Source organism: Antedon bifida, chromosome 3, assembly GCF_963402885.1.
Source record: "Antedon bifida chromosome 3, ecAntBifi1.1, whole genome shotgun sequence".
Classification (NCBI taxonomy): Eukaryota; Metazoa; Echinodermata; class Crinoidea; order Comatulida; family Antedonidae; genus Antedon; species Antedon bifida.
This window is the reverse complement of record NC_136228.1, coordinates 2,464,383-2,487,324: the sequence shown is the minus strand read 5'-3', so window position 1 is coordinate 2,487,324 and position 22,942 is coordinate 2,464,383. Positions and strand designations below refer to the sequence as shown.

At 29.0% G+C, this 22,942-nt stretch overlaps 1 protein-coding gene and 1 long non-coding RNA gene across 2 annotated transcripts in view; one reads left to right on the top strand and one right to left on the bottom strand.

Annotated features, from left to right (window-relative positions):
• The window catches only part of LOC144838876 (uncharacterized), a 276,224-nt gene that overhangs the window by 50,263 nt on the left and 203,019 nt on the right, over positions 1-22,942 (top strand). The window lies entirely within an intron of this gene.
• Positions 1-22,942, bottom strand: part of LOC144838875 (voltage-dependent calcium channel type A subunit alpha-1-like) — a 124,118-nt gene that overhangs the window by 6,375 nt on the left and 94,801 nt on the right. Inside the window, exons 40-45 of the mRNA XM_078694394.1 lie at positions 22,533-22,642; positions 8,470-8,660; positions 7,912-7,978; positions 6,176-6,244; positions 3,575-4,747; positions 2,547-2,613 (exon numbers count right to left, since the gene is read on the bottom strand). Of these exons, the coding sequence (XP_078550520.1) occupies positions 2,547-2,613; positions 3,575-4,747; positions 6,176-6,244; positions 7,912-7,978; positions 8,470-8,660; positions 22,533-22,642 (1,677 nt within the window). The remainder of the gene's footprint in view (positions 1-2,546; positions 2,614-3,574; positions 4,748-6,175; positions 6,245-7,911; positions 7,979-8,469; positions 8,661-22,532; positions 22,643-22,942) is intronic.

The following is a 22,942-nucleotide window of genomic DNA, read 5'->3' as shown; positions in this document are numbered from 1 at the left end:
TATTGCCATAAAAAGAATCATTAACACAGTAGAACCCTTATTAAGGGGACTTGCAGGACCTAATAAGGTTGTCCAAAAGGAGATTATTGTTATTGCTATTAATATCATTGTCAACATTATTATCAATTTTATTGTACCATTATGATAATATTTATTATCTTATTTTTGGTTATATTGTTATCTCAAAATTCAAACAACAGTATTGTTGCATCTAACTCTAGAAAAAAAAGTGAGGCACTTCAAACAAATTGTGAAAAAAGGAAGAATAAAGAAAATAAAAGAACTGAAGAGGCATGGTACCGATAGGTTAGTAAGAGAGAGGAGGCTGGTTGAAAAAGGCATCATAGGCATCATAAGAATAATAGTTAGAGTCATCATATGAATCATCTTCATTAAAACTTGTTTCATCTTCTTCCCTTAGCTGAGTAAGAAATTAGGAAAAGAGTGTAGAACATAATGAAATGAAAATTTAGTAAATGAGGAGATGGAATGAATGGAATAGAGAAAAAAAATAAGAAAAATACATAGAAGAAATACAGTACAGACAAGTAAAAGAAACACATACAGTAGAGAAAGATAAAAGAAAGGAATACAGTACAGACAAGGTAAGTGAAAGAAATACAGTACAGACAAATAAAAGAAAGTAATAAATTATAAACAAGATACAAAGAAACAAATAGAATTCAGACAAAAAAAACACAAGATAAAAGAAAAAAAATACAGTACAGATAAAAGAGAGAGATAATGAAGTAATGAATAGAACAAAAACATATTAATATATTCAACTCTCTCAATTCTCTGATTTTCCAGAAAATTGTGTTTCCAAAATAGATTTTCAAAAGTTGGAATGAATTTAGAAACTTTTGAAATTCTGGTTTTTAGAAAAATATACAGTACATAAAAGAAAAATAAAACGAAAAACAAATATGGGTGATAACATTGAATGAGTTGATGAGAATATGCTGTAACTAATGCATCCAACATATATAACAAAACAAATGAATGCTTAAGTGTGATAGTACCTGAAAAGTAGATTATAAGGTTTAGGATATAAACATTATACATTACAGAAAATGGAAAAGATATGATAAGGAAGAAATGGATACAAAAGAAGTCATGAAAAGAAGTTAAAGACAACTGAAGTTAAAGACAAAATAGTAAATAAAATACAGTATCTGAAAATTCAACAATATTTCACAAACAAAAAATACAGATACTGATACATTATGAACAGACAGACAGACATTGTGCAAAACCAAATGATAACAAAATGAAAGTAAAGTTATTACAAAAGAAAGGATAGGACAAGCAACCAAATATATAATTTCATATTTTGGAATTAATATGATAGAACTAATAAATTTCTAAATTCAACTATAGACAACTTTCTACTGCATTCCAGAGAATATTACAATACATATTTAGGTTATAAAATATAGGTAAATTACCATGGAAACATAATTAAATGCTGTATATCATACAGAAACATTATTATCCATGGAGATGGTATAAGATACAGTATAAATTTTAAATAAGATTTCTTTCTATAATTTTTGATGATGAAATTTAAATTTGGGAGTTTAGCAACAACATCTGTAACATATTAACTACAATTGTTCCATAATAATTTAACAATTTTAATTTTAAAGAAAAAAGTTCCAGCATTCATTCATTTGCATATCAAGGATTCATTGCAGACCGAGAAATTCACTGATACGTTTAAATTTGGAATTAGCATTAAACATTATTATTATTATTCAGCATTGAAGAGAAATCTAGCAATTTTCCACAAGAGAATTGCGTCAACAAAATTTCAGAGAGTGTAAACCCGCAAGACGTATTTGTTATGTACATTTGTCAACCTTTATGTTTCATCTTCCATTCTTCATGAGTACCAATTTTTTGAGAATTCATTTCCAGAATATGTATCGGTTGAATTTCTAACAAAGTTCACTTGAAATATATCAAATGATACAAGTATACAGTAGAACCTCTATTAAGGAGACAACAGCAGGACCCGACAAATTGTCCCTTTAAAGGGCTGTAATCTGAATAGGGGTTGCCACTTATTCGTTTCTCCAAGGATCGTTGCTTGTGTCCCAAAAGAGGGGTTCTACTGAAAAATATATTGAAGTTGCGCAGAGATCTGAAAGAAGATCTGAAAGCTAAAATGGGAGAGAGGAAAGTTTTGAAAAATCTAAATGGGAAATTCTACAGGAAAAGTGTGGAAACTATGATTTCAGACAAGAGCAGAGCTATCTACAAAGAATGATTTATCATAATAAATAATAATCAATGTTATCATAATGATACAAATGACAATGGGATGACATAATGCAATGTGATTGAATGAGATTACTGCTGTGGTTGCTGAGCAAACAGTTAGCAAATTAGAAATAGCTGATAAGTAAATAAAAATAAAATACAACAAAAGTATGTTAGTGATAAACAAAACTAAACATCCATTGGTCAGAGTGTAGACCAATCAGGATAGGTGTAACATAAACATGATTAGAAAAAATGTTTAAAAGGAGATTGATTGTTACCTGAGACATGAGATTGGGGAGGGGACATACCGTCCCCATAAGTATGCCTCTCTTGTCTAACTGCAGCCTTCACAAATCAATATGGTAAATTAGAAAAAAAAGAAAAATGCAAAGAAAGGACACAAAATACATGCATATCAAAAACAAGCGATTAAACTAGAATAAAATCTTGTTTTAAAAGTGATTTATGAACAATTACTATTCTAGGGATTTAAAGTTAAAATGTCAACTAGAATGTTTGGATATAAACATTAAAAACATGTTTAAAATTATTATTTTAAGGACCTTTAACAAGCAAACTATTGTGGGATAATTATTATCATTCCATGCTTTCATTTTTAAGAACCTAGTATTTGTTTTTTTCAAATGGGTACTTTAAACAGAGTTTCCAATGCATATTCATTTCACTGAATAAATAATTATTCAATTCAAAAATGAGTTTGTGATGAATACATAAACATGTGGAACCTGAATTTGAAAGAAGTTATTAAGAAATTAATTAAATCTCAAAAGCTCCAGTGAGGATTTTGCCATTTCAGTGAAAGGGAGAAAATTTGTTGAAAATAAATTTGTAGAGAATAAAACAAAATGGTTGGCCATGCAAACGTGCCTGTTTTGAGAATTTATACCTTTTGTGGTTGTTATTTTTAAATCAAATCAAACACATTATCAAAATTTCATGCATTGTAAACAATGGTGACAAGATATAAAACATGCAGTATCGTCTAAAATCTTAAGTACCCGCCGTTTTAAGATTTCATCTACTACGGTACTCCTAACTATATTTTGCTGAAAACGCATCCTACCAAATACAGGGATCGACTAGTCATTTAAAACGGCTAAATCGGCTATCACTAAATTTCTACCATTAGCATTGGAAGTTAAAATACAAGGGCACATTTAAATTGATTGATTTATATCAATCTGATACAAAGGAGAGGTATAAACTACCACATGTATGTAGGTATAATTACTACTTCTGCAGTATAACATTGAAATTGCAATACAATTATAACAACAACAATCACCTCTTCTCTTAAGTTCGTTGACCCAGGTCTGCGTTTGCGATTGAACGAGTCCTCCAATCTACTCTCGGAATTGTCTCGCTTCTGAGAAGTCGGATCCAAGGTTTTACGACTGTCCCTCGATGCTCTTGTATCAGTACCATCCCTATCCGTTGTCCTATCTATGTTGTTATTGTAAGATCTATCGTACGACGACATGGCAAGGTCCCTTCTTTGGTTATTGTTATTTTGATGGTCTACGAGTCTGTTATTGTCTAAATTATTTTGATTAGTTGATCGTGGTTGCCTATTGTTTAATATACTGTTGCCTGGACTACGACCATCCCAAAACCTATCGTTTGTTGTTTTACTATTGTGGGTTTGGTCAGATTCCCTTGGAAGACTATTTTGAGATTTTGATTGTACGTCGAATTGACTACTACTAGGACTTATCGCGGCAATTGAATGTCGTTCTCGAGATTCATTGCGAGGGAAATTTAAGTTAGAATCTAATCCACTAGTGGGTGAATCTGAGAAGGAACGACGGTGTTGAAAATCTTGCATATCTACTCCAAGTTGTTTAATATTTTTACTACCCGGTCTGGGATCCATTATCCTATTATCACGTTCATTCGGATGTGGCCAGCTAGATTTTCTAATATCATTTTTAGGGCCTGGAATATTAAAAGGCCTGTGTTCTCGAGGGGAGGACTGATAACCAGGATGTGGTGATCTACCACGGTGCGATAAACTCATACTCGATCTAGACATTCTATCGTCTTCATTTGATCTCGAACGTCTTTGATGCCTTCCCATGCTTTCATCTATAGGATCTTTTAAATCATCGAAAAAACTACGATCATTTCTAGCCTCTTCATTAATGGAATTTCTACGCGATCTATTTGTTGGCGTGTACTGATCGATCGGGCGCATATGGGGGTCACTAAGGTTGTTACGAATAACAGGTCGTCTATCGGGATAATTTGCATAATCTTCAAGACCTTCGAGTTGGTCAAACGGTGAATATCTATCTCTGCTAACATCCCGTCCCCTTCCTTTGCCTACTCCTCGAGTTTGATCATGCATAGCACGCTCAATACCCCTATCTCTATCTAACTGGTAATATTCTACGTCTTGAGAAGGCCTAGCTCTAGTATGGTTGGAAGCGTAAAAATCTGCATGCTTGTCCCACGGTTGCTTTTAAATAAAAATTGAAAAAAAAAATGAAAGGTCAAACACATCAAGCAAAAATCATAAGCTTGCCATAGAAAAAAAACATTGTCAGGCTTTCATAATTACAATCAAATATGAATGTTATTACTTAAAATTATGAAACAAATGACAAAGTTTTAATGAACAAACTTATTGTGGTATATTTATTTGTGTGCATGAAAATGAAATAGTAATTTAGTGATGGGTTAAGCACTGTGATTTAAACCAACATGCAGAAATCTGGGTTATAAAGTGCAAAACATTGAACAATCTGTACGTCGCTCTGGGATAAACAAACAACGCTATACAACATAAATTATACATATCCCAGAGTGTTGTAAGGATTGAACATCTACCGTACAATTAGTTCTAAGAGCATCAAAGCCCTTCTCTATAACATGGGTCAAGGGTCAACAGGTGCAGTGAATTTGGGAACAAGTAAAAAATAAAAACAACTAATATTTAATTCAGGCCAAAGGGTTGTGAATCAGGCAATGTACCACTCAGCCACACATTCTGTGGTGGTGGTTTGTACATGTGATACACACATGATATACAGATGTGATTCACATGTAGTGCACCTGTGCATGTAGTGCAATAAGCAGCTGCGCATTCTGCAGGTGCACCTTTGTATAACATACATATCTACAGTGGCACATGTGATCACATGTCATCTGCATGTATGGCACATGTGATCACATGTCATCTGCATGTATGACACATGTGATCAAATGACATCTGCATGTATGGCAAATGTGATCACATGTCATCTGCATGTATGGCACATGTAAATCAATATATTAGCATAAATTATCTTTTGGGGAGACATCTGAAGGCAAATTACACGAGATGCACGTTATGAATTATTAATAATGAATTAGGTATATTCATGTGATTGGATGCTAATATCTATATATATATAAATATCATATAATGTATTTTCATTGTTAAGTAATGCATCATTCCATGTTGTTTAAAAAATTACTCAATAAACAAGTATTTGTTAATTACAAAACAGAAACAACAAACAAATTACGCACACATATTTCTGTAAAGAACTTTAGACATGGTAAAATCAGATTTGAATTTGTATTTTGAGTATTGCGTTGTATCGAAGTATATTGATAATTGTGATGTCACAATACCACATGATATCAGTCTTTTGCATGGCAGCAGGTATTGAGTACCATCCATGCAGGTAGATTGATTTGATCTGTATTTGAATTACTCAAAATTATTATTATTTTTTAAATTAAAAGCAGTACATTATAAATTTAAATGTTAAGATGGGTACAACTGAAAATGGTTAAACTATAGATTATTATAGAATCATAAGTGGTATTGCGACTCAGTTGTTTAAATTTGTACATGATGTTGTAATATTTTTGTTTGTTCTTTTAATGTGTAACTTACTCTGCGATCTAAAGATGATGATTTTTTATCGGGATTATCTCTATGCTTCATATCAACCATCTCAAATCCCTGTTAAACATAAAAATAAAAGAAAAATAATAAAACAAAAGATTTTTAAAAGTTTAAGATCATATTAAGGTAAAGTGCAAGATAAAAATGTTTAACATCTTATAATCTGATCTCATTTCTACTGAATTGTACTAATATTCTGATGGTACTAATTGGGTATCAACTACAGTACTTTATACTGAAAGAACAGAATCTAGGGAGAAAGGTTTTTGGATCTAAATTTCGCACAATAAAAAGAGTTTTGTTGTTCCTGTTTTGATATTTCAATGATGTAAGAGAAATAATAAGAAGCATAAACACTGCATGCAAAACCCAAAAAAGAAAAAAAAGCATTTCTAAAATCATAAAAAAAAGAATACCAAACTGAAAATGATCAAATAAGTCATGATTAAGTGCACAATTAATGACTAGGTATCCTGAGAATTTGTTCTCATCAGCTCACTCATTCCAATAAGTGCACTCTTGTTTGAGAGGGAACTCTCAATGAGGGTTACTTTCTTTGTAAAGGTACACTTTTGTATGAGGGCAACTTAACAATGAGATGCACTTTTAATGGTGCATCCTCTTGATGATGTTTACTATAAAGCTCCACTATTTTAAGAGGATACCTTAATAATGAGAGGCACTAATGTATAAGGGACTGAGGGGCACTCTTCATGAGGTTTACTCTCCTATGTAAAAGAGATATAGGTACTCTCTTGTAAGAGGATATCTTAATAATGAGAGGCACTCAAATGAAGCCCACTATTCTATGTTTAAGGCATAGGTACACTCTTGTAAAAGGACACACTCACAATGAATGAGGGCCACTATTAATGAGGTATACAGTATTGTATTGAAGAAGTATGCCTCGTGAGAAGCGTTGGACTTTATTTGATCATTTACAGTCACTAAAAGACAAGTTGTTAATTCATGCACGCAGATCACCTCATTGTTATTAACATATAAGCTAAACAGTTGATCATTAAATTCCTCGTCAGAACTGTCCAATACAATTCCCTCCACTAGGCCATCCTGTCAGGGTACATTTAAAAGCACATAGAAGCACAAGTAAAACCAAACAAAATTATTACAATTATAGCAAGCAATTTATCAACAAAAAACTGGTAATCTTATTTAAAGATGCACTGTCTCTCATGGTGGAAAAAAATTACTAATAATAAAACACAATTTGAATGAATGTAATGTCTGTGGAAGATCTAGAGGGCTGTTTTCCTTTTATCATTTTGATCTATTTTTCTGCTTATTTTGATTGTATCCCCATTGAGATCCAGCCACTAACACCCACAGCATTGTCATTTTTTGAGCAATTTGCTTTAGATTAACTTGGATTTACTTTTCTTTTATTTTAAAATCATTTTTAACAATTTGTTAGTTAAGAAACAACAGTACATCTTTATTAAGACAATGAATGAAGATATACTGTATAGATTATTAGTTTTATAAATATATTCAAAAGAAAATGGTGAGAAATTGTAACGGTCGTGTGATATTAATATAAAACAATGAAGAACTTATAGAACATCCCGAACAGACAGACAGAAAAAAACCATTTAAATTTGTTGGTACGAGCAAATTATATAGATGGCAATTGCAATTTGTAGTTTTTATGCCATTTTTTTATACTCCATATTATGACACACATAATTTGAAGCTACGTTACTTACCCTTGAGCCGCTGGGCGAGTCCTTACCTCCTCTTCTATTAACTCCATTACTTGTACTGTTACTTTGTCTAAAAGATAAAAAATGATAAATATAATAAACAACAAAAATAAATTACCAAACTACCAAATTTAGCCTGGTCTTCGAACAATCTTCTACTAATTTTAGTCTATAGTCAACTTTTAAACCATTATTTCACATAGCACATTTCATTTATCATCAATTTAAAGACATATTGTCCCCTTGAAATTTTTTGTTTCTAATTTTTTGTTTTTGATGCTATTTTTATGTTTCATAATAGTTATTCACTTTGAAGAAAAATTATTTACCTTAAAAAACCTAATTTATATAAAAAGCAATGGGTTTTTGATTGAATTTAACCGTTTGCTTTGTTATTTTATAAGTGAAAACATTATTTTTCACCGTTTTTCTGTTGAAGTGATTTACTTTATTAAAATTACAAAATGGCCTATTCATAATCTAATTATTAATCTTCATTTTTCATGTTTTCGAGGGACAGTATATCTCTAATTGTAAATAACACTAGATTACATATAGTACCTGATCGGCATAGGTGATTGCGCCCTCATTTTTGGAGCTCCATCCACCTGTATGTTCAGTAGGGCGTGTACAGGCGCAGCATTTTTTATCTGCATTTCCAATTCCTTATCCTGAATATGATCTGCGTCCATCGGTTGCGTTGTTTTTTCTTTCTTAACAACACTAGCGATAGCACTGAACATCTTCGTTTGCTACAAAAGTAAACAAAAGAAAAGATTATTACTTATTCATAATATTATATATACATTTTTAAATAAATTGCACAGTATACTTACCACTACATTACCATTCCAAGTTAATTCTTATAGTACTATATTTTTTTTTAATATCAATTTCTTAAACATGGACCAGAACAATAATTTTGGATGTCTAAAAAGTTACAGAATCTAAACTTGAAACAAACAATTTAGGCAACGTAATGTTTATAAGCTGACCACAATATCATGGATTTTAATCCATTGAATTTTAAGTTCAAATATGTGTGGTACAGTACACCTCCATATACAATTCAATTTAACTTTATTTAACCACGGAGGCTCAGATCAACACATGCTTGTTCTTCCCTACAAGTTGACAAAACCAAATTTATCTAATTTCCAGTCTAAACATTTCTTTAAAATGTAATGTAAAAATGTTTATTATCAAGTAAAAATCTTGATAAAGCTACAAAAAATTATAATAAAATGTGAGACAAAGCGGTGATATAATTAATTTCATAGTGAACTGCAGTCATGAAATTATTTTAGTGCTAATAAATATATAAACAGCATTTATATATATATATGATAATTATAGAAAAAATGTGCGCAAACCTATTCATGAAGAAAAAATGTGAAGAAAAATAGATAATAATATATAGTTGAATATTATACAGGTACAGAATTTAAGCATGGGTGAATATAGGGGTATATAGAACCTGGACTAGATATACCAAACAATATAATTATTGTGTTATATGGGGATCAGAGGAAAACCTGCTAATATACATAACAAAGTTCTATTAATTCAGGTCCCATTGAGACACAGTATTAAGTAATATACAGGGGTGTACATACGGTTACCTCCTGAGTGGAGGGAATAGTGATTTGTGTTGTAAAAGATGTATGTAACATTCATTTAATATTCAAATTAGTACAATTAAGTTTGCATAAACTTAAAATTTGCATATTTAATTTGTAGTATACTTGGTCAATTTTTCTATTTATGCAAATTGTTATTTTAACATTGATTACTAACTGCTGTACACAAATTATAGAGTAAGATATGGTAAAGAAATGGAATGAATGATTCTTTTTTTTTCTTATTTGGAATAAAAATTATAATATCAATTCTGAAACCTGTGCTTGAAAATGGAATAATTATAAATGAATCATGCCAAGGCAAGTAAACAAGCCTTCTTAAAAAATTTTGGAAAAAAACACATGATTAAAATATACCAAAAGATCATGCAAGAAATGGGAAAAAATGGAGTAAATGCATTCTTTTGTAAAGTGCTTTATTTCAGGAAACCTTAGACTATCACAACAAACAAGGAGGTAAAATGGACAATCCTATCACTAGATATCGGCTCTAAACACATTTGTGTCCTTGTGTTCTGTGTGCGTGTATGTTTCAAATGTAACTGGGTGTGTTCCAGTGCAGTTCAAAGATGTGCACATTGTTTCTACAAAAAGTATCTTGCACAATTTTTTATAAATTTTATAAATTTGAATTTGTAATTTTCCACCCTTAAAATTTGGTTTTAAATATTAAAAACCAAACCAAATATTAAAACCAATTTTCAATTATGTTAAAGAATTATACATGGTTTAATTTCAGATTGATAGTGGCTTATTGGTTTGTTTGTGGTGTATTAAAAAAACATAGTTATATTCACAGAGGCCACATATATCAATTTGGTGTGGCACACATTATTTATACATTTTTATATGGTTATACAACACATTTCTGACGAAACATGCCTTCTGCATTGGGCATAAAGGAATTGAAGGAGAGGTGTGTTCAATCTAAGAAAAGATAAAACTTTCAGGGATCGAATTTAATATTCATATTAAGAATAAATTAATTTATAGCACTATTTACTGTATATAAATATGATAAAAGATAAATAGTTAAAAATATATATATATAACCGGTTTGGATATCATATGGGGTATAGTCATATAATTGTAAAAATGACAAGACTCTTATGCAGAAAATATGTGGATATGTTAGTATATAAAAGTGCACAAAAATTGTGAATTAAAGATATCAAGAAAGTCATGCAAATTGTGTTGGGTGAACCAGGTGAACATAAGTTAGGGTGAACACTTCTTTTGCGGTTACCTGCTTAGCATCTTGAATTATCTAAAATTGACCAATTCATGCAAGAAAAAAATTTTACAAAGGTTATTGACACAGTCTGTGACAAGTGACAAAAGAATAAAAAAGTGTAAAATGACAATTGTAACATGAAAATTTGTAGGTAAGGGAGAAGTTAATCATTTATCCCTGGTCTGTGATATGTTAATTACAAATGGAGAATTAATGAATTATTCATGAGTGCAGTTATTAGGAAGTTGTTATATATATTACCCTCTCCTAAATCTATCTATATAGTTAATATTAACAAATAAAAAATAAAAACTTTACCAAAACCACTAATCTACATTAAATCTTTCCCACAAAATTACCCAATTATAAAGAAAATAAAAATTCATAAAATGTATCAACAAAATTATTATAAGCTTTTGCAAATCTGAGAAGGCGGATGAAAATCAATATGAAACATTTAACCACACTGGTTGATCAAATTATCTTAAAAATACAACACAACAAAAGTACAAAACAAATCCCAAAAACAATACAAACAAATTGATTTCAAATGATAAAAAAGCTGAAAAAGAAATTTGTGAATGAAATTACGGAAACAATGAAATGATCTGTTTAGAAAAAATAATATTTAAATCATAATTTAACTATGATTTTTATTGTTTTTTTTGCTAAATAATGTTATGTTAATGTTCCAACACCAATGCATACATGGATGGTTAAATACCACATTAGCATATACAATAGGCATCAACCAACACCTGTAGGTAAGTAAACCAAATACTATATACCAACACCAAAAGATTCACACAAATCCAGAAAAACCCATACAAAGCCCAAAATTAAAAAACTGTATATTCTTGTGAACCCAAAAATAACGGATTGAGGATTTGTATACCATTATACATACCAACGTTAATTTGTTATCAAAACCAAGTACCATGTTAAACTAGAATATGTAGTATTTTTACCTTACCTCAAACACCAGATATAAACCAAAACAAATAAGGAACCATTAATACCAAAATGTCAATACCAAGAAAACCAGAGAATCAACAAAAAACTTCAAACACTATAGAGTAACCAACAACCAATGTGAAGGCGACGCTGATAAAACTCAATAATGAGCAAACATTTTCTCAAATTTTTGTTTCAAGTTTTAAAATTTATTTCCAATAACAAAATAAAAAACCACCAATTACAAAGTTTCTGCATAGGAATGACATTTGGTTATAAAGTCTTATTCATGTCCTAACAGCGAATCAATCGTAACATTTTGTAAAAGGCATGTCTTAGTTGGAAACAGGACTATATAAATGTTGCATTATTATATTTAAAGACATCGGCAGATGCGTCAAAATTAAAATTATAAACTTTGTTAAAAAGATCCGAGTTACATAAAAAGTTGCTATAAATAAGCAGACAAGTTCTGTATTAAAATTGCAATGGAATATTTAACCAATAAACCCTTCTAATTTAAACAAAAGCTGATATTTTATTTTTTAATTGAACTTATAATCAAAACCATTTACCAAACTATTTATATTAATTATTTTCAGTAAGAAATCTTGCTTATAGTTAGAGAAAACAACTGTAGCCTGCTGTATCTGTGTTTTGATTTTTACATATAAAGGATAAAAATGTTTTGAATAACACCTCAAATGAAAAATCTTCCATTAATTGAAAGAAAAAATGTAGATAGATATATTTTCACTGAAAATGTTTAGATAAATATATTGTATCAATAGTCTTATTTGAATCTTAAAACATTCATAACTAACAGAAAACAGATTGCTAAATTTAATAAAATTGCTTAAAACCTTAAAAACTTGATTAAATGAGTATGAATAATTTATTAATAATACAATACTGTAAGTTAATAGTACCCATAAAACCCAATTATTAATTATATTTTATATAGACTCTTTCATATTTACATATATGTACATAGTATATAATTTTATGTATGCAAATTACTTAAGTCCAGATACATCATTTGCATACACATGGTTTTGGATATTTGCATATTCAAATTTAAATCAAATTTAATTTATTAGATTTTTAATGTCACAGTTTTAATTAGTAAATGATTAAGTATTACTAATTATTTATTGTTATAATTTTATTATGATTACTAATTTGTTTGACAAATAATGATTTATATTTAGAATAGTAAAAAAATATAAGCTTAAAATTATATAAATGATGAAAATAAATATTAGCTAAAATAAATGTCAAACTCAATGGAATGTTTAAAACATTGGAATTGCACGATAAAATCTACAATAAAACATATCCACCTTGAGTGCATTGCCAATATTACACGTCAAAACTATTCTAGAAAACAAATAGTAAACTTAAAAAATAAAGAATTTGATCCTATGAGATACTAGATTGGATCCATGTAAATACCCTACATCTCACACTATAAAATGGATTCCGAAGAAGAAATACTAAAAACTATATTATTACTGTTATTCAAAAACTAGAATGGATCAACGTAAATCCCTCCATCTATATTATGACTGTTGCACTCACATTACAATAGATCCAAAGAAATAATACTGTCAATCATATTATGACTGTTACCCGAATACTAGAATGGATCCTTTCAAATACCCTGCATAGTTTATCCATCCAAATAAACAATCACTACCACTACTGCCGATCGTGGACAGCTGCAATTATTTCAATTTTAAATTTATTTGCACTTGATATTTGTATTGTAATATTACCAACACTCAACAACATATGTACAATTGCCATTGATACTAAAACTGCCGAAACTTGTTTATAAACTTGTTTATAAACTTGTTTATAAACTTGTTTATACCTCAAACATTCCAATAATATTTAACAATACAAAAGAAATATAAAACCCTTTACATTTACATATTTATATTTCAGAAAAAATAAAAGTTTTAAAAATTGTATTTATGATAAATAAAAAATATTCAAGCCTCTGTTTTCTGTCAAAACCTGTTGCATGCTTTGGTAATCTACGCCATAGAGTCCTGAAATCAAAAAAACATTAAATTAAAAGAAAACATTATGATATAGGAAAATCTATCTTTTAAGTATTTACATAAAAGGTAGATTCAAATACTTTTTTCTTATACATGTTGATAGCAAATATGAGAAATTTGTACCAAAATTGTAATTTATACAAAAATATGTATCTTTTTTAGAAATTTAATTCACCAAAATATTTAATTACATTATGTTATTATGGTAATTAATGCTTGTCAACATATTGATTGCACAATAAATTAATAAAAAGTAAAAATATTAAAAGTAATAAATGTACAATTATATATGGACAATTTGGAATAATTATTTGCAAATATTCCATAATTAATATAATATAAACAAAATTTGTTTCAATATAGTTTCTTAATTAATTATTAATTTTATTAATATATTTACGTAATAAAAATTGAATTCATATTTTGCTTATTAGAAAGGAAAAACCAAATTTGAGAAAACAATTTTTAAAAATGAAAATGTATGATATATATTATGTTCAACATTTAATTTATGATTTTAGACCTGATAAGTTTTAGAACATTCTAAGAGAAATTTATGATGAAATAGTTATTAAACTGTAAATTATTTCTAAATTGAAATTTAAAATTATCTGTAAATATAATACTCATAAAGTTAATACTTTACTAATATAACTATTAGTTATTGTTAGACAGGAGATATCGAAATATGGAAAATTTTATGAAAATGATGAAATACAACCATTAAAAAAATAAATTTTGATTTCATAATCTTAACAGTAAATGGCTTTTATTACTGCATTTTCTTCATAATTAGTTAGTAATTTAATTGTTATTGTTAGGAAGTGATGATAATGATAACAATGATTTGAGAGATTAAGCACCAACATGATAAGAAAGAAGTATAATAGAGAGTTTGTTGAAGAAACCTTGAAGAAATGTTATTCCAAATCTACTTATAAATAAAACAAAATCAATGATGTTAGTCTGCCTTGTAAAACCCAACTAAGACTACCACATTAGTATGTTTGTTTGAAACATGATAAAAAGAGCAAAACCAATGGAAAATTACAGTAAGAACTGTTTTAGATGTTAAAGCAAAAAATAATCAAATTGACTGGAAGTCAGTGGGGTTTTGGTTGAATTTTACCATTTATTTTGTCTTTATATAAAGTGAAAACATTTTTTTGGTCTGAAGGCTGACTTACTTAATCTTCATTTTCATGTTTTTTGGGGGACAAAACATCTTTAAATAATGGAAACCGCTACAATATGGCTGGATGTCTATATTAAGTTGTTAGATTAAAAAAAATAACTGTTAAATTTGAAATTTGAGTTTATAATAATATATTATGGTATGGTGAGATGATGCTAATATAGCAATAGCAAAGACGGAGTTGGTAAATTGAGAAAATATAAATTATTCATAGTAACTTTTAACACTAACAGTCTGCTTAAAGATTTTTCTATTTCACAATCTTATTATTTTTCTACGAGCCATTTTAAACTATTATTTGCTATTTGTACTATATAAAAAAATTATTATTTTTGTATTTGTTGCTTTTGAAAATTGCGCCTTGGTTATAAAAGATACTAACATTAAAGTTTGTTGTTGTATTATATCCTTCGTCTTGATGCTTAGTATCATGTTTCAACCGCCTAATTCACTACTTAAAATAATAATAAAATAATCCCATTGTCACCAATAACCTTTTATACATAGATTCTATGTTTTTAAGATCTGTCAGATTCATTCTGTGTTTGTTCATATAATTTTAGTGCATGCATTTTCTACAAAGGGGGGTGGGGGGGGGGGGGCAGTCGGCAGTATTATGCGCTATACCCCACTATTTCAAAATCTCAGATCTGCCATGAGAAATAAACAAAAATCATTAGTCACAATTTCAATAATTTGGTTGCATAGAATTTATGAATAAAAGAGCCCAATAAATTATAAGTAGACTACTGTACTATCAATTCTAATACATTTGTTTACCCAAAATATTAACAGTAAATATAACTAAATACCAAGACACAATCTTTTAATATTGTGTTTATTTAGATATACAGTACAAGTGTGTTTAAGATTTAGCCTATTCAATATTGTGAATACTAGTATAAGAGACCAATGAATCATATACTGTATACGGTTTGAGTTATGTTGAAATTTGTGGTGCAAATATAGTTGTAGTAAATGCTGAAATGCATAGAATATTAATACTAAATATCATCAGATTACAGTAGTATTGGCAAAGGGCCATATATTGTCTCCACAATGTTATGACCACACCTATTCAAATTGTGTGTATATAATGTATTTTTTTAAATTTTTTTTTATACCATATTTAATGAGGGTGATCCATCCAGCAATTGCTGATCATTAGGGACCCTCAGAGGTTCACAAGACAAACATATACACAAGATGCTCTACATAAACAAAGTCTTATTACAAGTCTTTGGGAGTGGAGTTGTAATTTGGTCCTTAGACAAAATCCTGACATGTGACGGGACCATCATAACCACCAAGCCACAACTCCACTTTCTTTGTAACAAGGGGTTTCTTATTTGATAAGGTCTGCTTCAGGATCCTCAATGTAATTGTGCTATTGTTTTCCTGGTCTTAATAAAAATATATTTATATGGCCCACATGTATTTATGTCTGATTAGTTTTTTTTGGTTACAAATTCAACAGTTACTAATTGTTTGCTAACAGGTTAATTCCGTGACTGGAATATAGCATACGTTTATTTGACGTGTTTAAAACCTTATCGTTATACTTCAGAAAATTTCCCCAAATATTAATTTAATTAGAGATAAAGTTTAGTATGAATGAAAAGCATATTTATATAGATGAGTTGAAGCCCTATAATCATTATTATTTCATAAAAGCTATGAAAGATGAATTGGTTAATTATGGTAATTAGAAGCGTCTATGAAGTGCAGTTCCTCTGATATTGCAGTGCAAACACCTGGAATATGCAAATCAAGTTTTTAAATATGCAAAAGACATTAACATGCAGTAAAAAAATGGTCAAGAAAGTGAGTAGAAATTGATGATACCTAGAATTCCACCCTTGTGAAAAGCATTTGAATGTAATGTGTTATAGCAACCACAAAAGCAGATAAAACATCTCGATATTCTGTATGCTTTCTTTATAAATGAAATATCATTTTCAGTTAAAATATGAAATGTACAACAAGTGTAATAATAGTGTTAAAATATGAATGTGCCAATTATTAATGTGCTCAACATTGTTTCAGCTGAAAAGACAAGCATACAGAATGGGTGCATGTTTTTGCTTTTCACCAAAATATTTAAAGAAAATATGTCAAAAAAATGACCCATCAGTGAACAAACAAAATACCTGAATGGACCCATTTTGCGGCTGATCAGTTAGAGTTAAGACATTATTATTTGCGGGAACTTGTAAGCGAGATCGTTGCTCTAGCTCCAACGCTTTACGACGTTCCACTTTGGCCAAGTATTCCTTTCGTTTTTGATCACGCAGCTGTTTGAGAAACGAATATCATGTTCATATAAAATTTATTTTATCTATTAGCAAGCATTTTTTTTTTCAGGCAAACACTCCCCTCTATAAAAAGAGCATTCATACATATAAATATAACAGAAAATGACACCTGTCACTAAAGTGATACATCACAGGTGCACTTTATGAACACCTGTTTAATAATTTATGTAAATTATGCATTCCAAAATCCTACAACAATGCATGCTACGTATCATCCGCCATGACTGCAAATATTTCACGGATATAAAATCAAACAATTGTAAAGGGATAGTATATATTATTGTTGACATTCATGGCATAAGAAGCCAGAATAATAAGATGCAAACCTATGCATTGCCAGGGGTTGTAGTAACACACAGAAAGGATGCAAATGCCTATTTTAATTTAAAATTCGCCGAAAAGCACTACTGTTTGAGATAGTAATTACTACTACGACAGACTAAGAAGAGAAAGAGAGAAAAAGAAAAAAACATCAAGCAGATAAATGCAGTAAGGGGACATAATCCACAACTGAAATTGCCGTACACAATAGAGGGCGCATAACAGAAATACTGCTCCAACAGTCGCAAGACATAATAACACTGGAGCAATCTTGAAATGTGCGTATAAACATCCCAAAAGTGTTTGTTGCAAACGATTTACCAGATTTATCGAAAACATCACATGCCTAATCAAAACGCTCAAGCAATAAAATAAAAATTCCTTAAATTTATATTTCTAATAATATACAAAGTATAGCAAAATGATATATTTATTTTACTACACCTTTGATTTTAATCTTGAAATTAAAATTATATTATACATATAAATAATTATAGATTTCATTAAAAGAATTACACAATTTAATGTGTACAATGTAGTGTAGAATTGATTTTATGTTAAAAATCAGAGAAAAAACAGACAGACAAAAAGACAGCTATAAAAGAGAAAGTTAAAATAAAATTTACATTAGAACCAAGAGATGGTGCACCTACCGGAACCATTACTATGTTTAACATTTTTAAGAGAGTACAAACGAGGATTACAAAAAGTCACATGAAAAATGGATAATCCAGTTATTAAACGGATGGATTAGAATAAGACATCAAGTGGATAATCCGGAATATTAAAATGGATTAGAATAAGACAAAGTGGATAATCCAATTAACTTAAATGGATTAGATTAAGACAAAACAGGGATAATCCAGTTAACTGATGTGGATTAGAATAAGACAATCTAGGGATTACGTATACATATAAATATAAACAGTCAGTATAGAAACATTTTCTATATTTAATTTAGTTTAGATAATTAAAAATATTTTATAGATAATAAAAAAAACTGTAAATATCGACAGGCAGTATATTATTATAAATAGTTTTAAAAAGTTTAGGTAGGTTTACATAAAAATATAACGAAAGCCACGGATTTGTAGTAAAAAGGGGTAGATACAAAACAAGGAAAAAGTATATGGGAATATAACAGGAATAAAAAGATGGAGAAATTACACAGCCAAGTCAAAAACAGAAATTCAAAGATGTTTGGAAGTCAAAACACTCATCAAACAGCCAAAGAAACAATATACATAAGACAAAAAATATTGACACAATTTAAAAAAAAAGTTGTCCTAACTGATAATAACTAGAGAATCATATTACACACATTTTACATCTTAAAAGAAAAGATTTTTTTGAATAATAAAAAGTCACAATAAATTGAGATTAAGTTCAGATGAGAAATAAAAGAGTACAACTTGGCGTCTATAGCATTCTTCAGGATCAGCTATAATACTGACAAGAGAGAGAGAGAGTATTGATAAAGGAGAAGATTATTAACAAAAAATTATTTGGAAACATTTTTGTAAAACTTGTAATAGTAAATATCTGTAGTAGGTTCATGAAACACCAAAGACAAATTTGAAATTCAAGCATAAGTGAATTTCCATTTGAAAATGTTTGGAAGATGCTATCTAATTTTATCATTATTTAATACAGTAGTAGTTTGTCAATATTGTTTTGATTTCAAATTTATTTATAACAAAAAAATCAGTTTTGATATAAAAAAAACTATAAATTGTGGTTAAAAAACTGTTAAAAAATTGAAAAAAAACATACTATCAAACACTGTTCCAAAATGAAGAAACTTTAAATTTGCTCTTTATAATGTTTCTTAAATTTTAGCACTTTAATTATACAAGTTTTTTAAAAATGCATCCACAGTTGAGTCAAACGCTGAAGAAAACAAAGTAACGAAAAATCTTACAAAAAATAATGAAATTAACAAAGAAACTACCACTCTCAACACTTGCCACACAAACCACAGAGCGAGAGAGAAACACAAGAGGACAATAACAGGTACCATACTGGCCCAATTTTGTCGTACTTTTAAAAAGTCGTCTGAAAATAGTGCCCTGTATTTGGGTTCATTGAGATCGGCATTTGGGTGCTTCTTCATAATATACTTATAATAAGCGTTTTCCTATCGAGATATAAAATAATGATAGAGGGCGCATGCTTGTTTACGTAGTACCAAAATATCTGAATGACCTTTGTAGTGGTTTTATCAATAAGTCTGAATTTATGAATTGTTATTTGAAAAGCTTTACTACATACATTTTAGGCAAAATTATGCTAATTTATTACTCAATACTGTCCAATCAATGTTAGAGTAAGTGATTGTGGAGGCTCTGGCAGTAACATTTCTGCAAAACGCCTGCCTATAATTCGGGAATCTAAAATATGGTGGTTCTTTTTAGAAACATTAACTTAAGTAGAAACTAATGTTTAAGTTTACTTTCGGAAATGAAATTTAATAAGTTTAAAGTAAGTCATTTTTTATTTGAAAATTTTAAATAATATTTTTTAAAGAATAAAACAAATTTATTGAGTGGTCTTTCTGAATTTTGATACTAAGTAAACTTTTAAGCACATATAAATAAAATAAATAAAATGTATTAGCCTTAAAATGCACCAATTCCATTACTTTAAATTTATACAGATTTTGTTAAAAATTATAAATTTAAAATCCAAATCAATATTAAATGTCCTCAACAAATATTATCATTGCTTCCATGTATAAAACAGTCACACATTATAAATTAAAAATAACATTTAATAATTGATTTTAGTTAAAATTCTACAACTGCTTGGATTGAAAGTTTAGGAATTTGATTAGAAACAAATTTTAGCTGGAAAACTGCTTCTGTAATGTCTTTGCCATGTGCGACCTTTTCACCAACCGTCTGACATTTATATATAAAATAACAATAGTAATTCATCATAATAATAATTCATATCATTTTTGAAACAATAATTTTGATGGAAGCTTATAGACAGTTTAACAAGACAAGAAGCGACACAAACAATTTAGCGTTACAATATTTACAATAACAGATTTCAACTAAAATCATGCAATGTTCCGTGAGGAGGACAGGTTCCAGCAAGCAGGGGAGGAAAGAAACAAAAACAAACACACATGAATTCAACTTGCATATATAAATTAAATTTGGAACTACATGATTACTAAATTATATGCATATTTGGAATTAATTAATAATTATTCAAAATATAAACAAAATGTATGCATATATTAATACTTAAGTCAATATGTATATTCTATTATGCATATTCAAAAGTAAATTTACATATCAAAGGGGAGTTTAATTACTTTGAATGCTTATGCAAATTTAGGTGCAAAAACAATCTTATAAATGTATGGTTTCAAACAAAAACGTGAAAATGAAAAGAAACAAATTATTAATATTATAATAAATAGTAGAACTTATTGTATTTATAAGCATTTATTATCTTTTTTAAAGAAACTTTGTATACAAAAAAAGGTCTGTAAAATAAGTAATCATGCACTAAGATGCAGTGGTCACTGGCTCATGGAAGTAAAACATGACGCCAACACAAACAGCAAAGAGGCCTCTGGCCTTTGTTGCCAGAAATTAGGCAACTGCTTTGGTAGCCAGAACAATTGTGCTTGTCCTGGTAACTAAAAATAGGTGCTTGTCTTAGTGGCCAGAACAATGTGCTTGCCCTTTGTTAGTTTTAGTTACAACAAAAACTTGTGACACTCTGGCCTTGATAGCAAAAAAAATGTGATGCTTGCCTCTCAGTAGCACAATAAGCATTAACTTAGCATATCTATGGAGAAGAACTCATCAAATCTCATCTCATAATATATTCCCTGGGACGTTTTCTTTTTACCTCCTCTAGCACACCTCCTCCACACAATACAACAACAACAAATAGAATTACCAGAAACTAATAAACAGAAATTGTATACAAAACGTATCAGTACAGTTGCATGCTAACAATTATAAATTAATTAAAGAAAATACTTCATGTTCCTATTGGTCATAACATTTTACACATGCAAAAAATTAATATTCATTATAAATTTTCAAATATTTGACGTTTCTATTTAAAAAATACTTTGGTATGAATAATCTGATAAATAGATGATAAAAAAATATAACTTTTGCGTTTTAACTTCTACCAAAGAGAATCAACCGTCTGTGAGTGCATTAAATCTTTACTAATAGTTTTCTTACTTCTTGTACTATAATTTAAATTTATAGTTTATAATTTTTTTTTATTTTTCAAAAGATCCCTCTAAAAGCTGAGAGTTTGATTTCTAAACAAGCAAGCATGCCGTAGTACATTAAAAAATATTATAAACAAATTTATTCCATAAAAGGTATAAATTTGAAACAAATTAACTGGATAAAAACACAAAGAGAGGTCAACAGCTTGTATTATCTTCTCTGGAAACGATTTAGGAAGTATGGGTATATATAAAATGGATAAACAGACAGACTGTAACACAAGGAAGGATAAACACACAACATGAATACTTAATCTAAACTTTAACAATTGTGTCGAAATATCGATAAGATTATTAAGTTCAAAATATTAGTGATGTTAACATAATAATCATTTGATGTTAATATGATATATGTTTGATAATGATGTTGATAAATGATAAACCAGATAAATGTTGATGATGTTTATGATGAAAATGATATCGAACAAAAATTATGTTAGTTGAAAATATGCAAATATGACAATTTTGATTTTTAAGTTAAGAAAGATATGTTACAACATAATAAAGAATACAACATCAGAATCAATGTACACTGACGATCGTTATCAAAATAGACTCAGAATTAACAACAAATTCCTAAGAAGGTATAAATACAATAAAATAAAGTAAAAACTTATCTATCTTACCAATCTAGCAGTTCCATCTCTCTTCGCTCTCGTCTTATACTCTTTCCAAGTTTCGTAGATTAACAATGCAGCGTATATCTTGCCCACTGTTAACTTTTCACCAATCAGCTCTGAAACAATAATATAACTATACTTGTCAGATACCTCAGCTATCACCATAGATAAATAGTAAGATCTGTCTACACTATCAAACTAGTTTGACTAAAAAGTGTGATGTGCCAAACAATAGTAGTGATATGATATCATCATGTCCATATATGAGCACATCATCTTTTTCGTAACATAAAGTCTGGTAGTAGAGTAGACAGAGCTTAATTGTAGTGTACGACATTCTAAGAAGTTATTTATAGTTGCTTTTTTCCAAATTTTAAATAATACACTTAGAATATTTTTCCAGATTCTTTTACTAT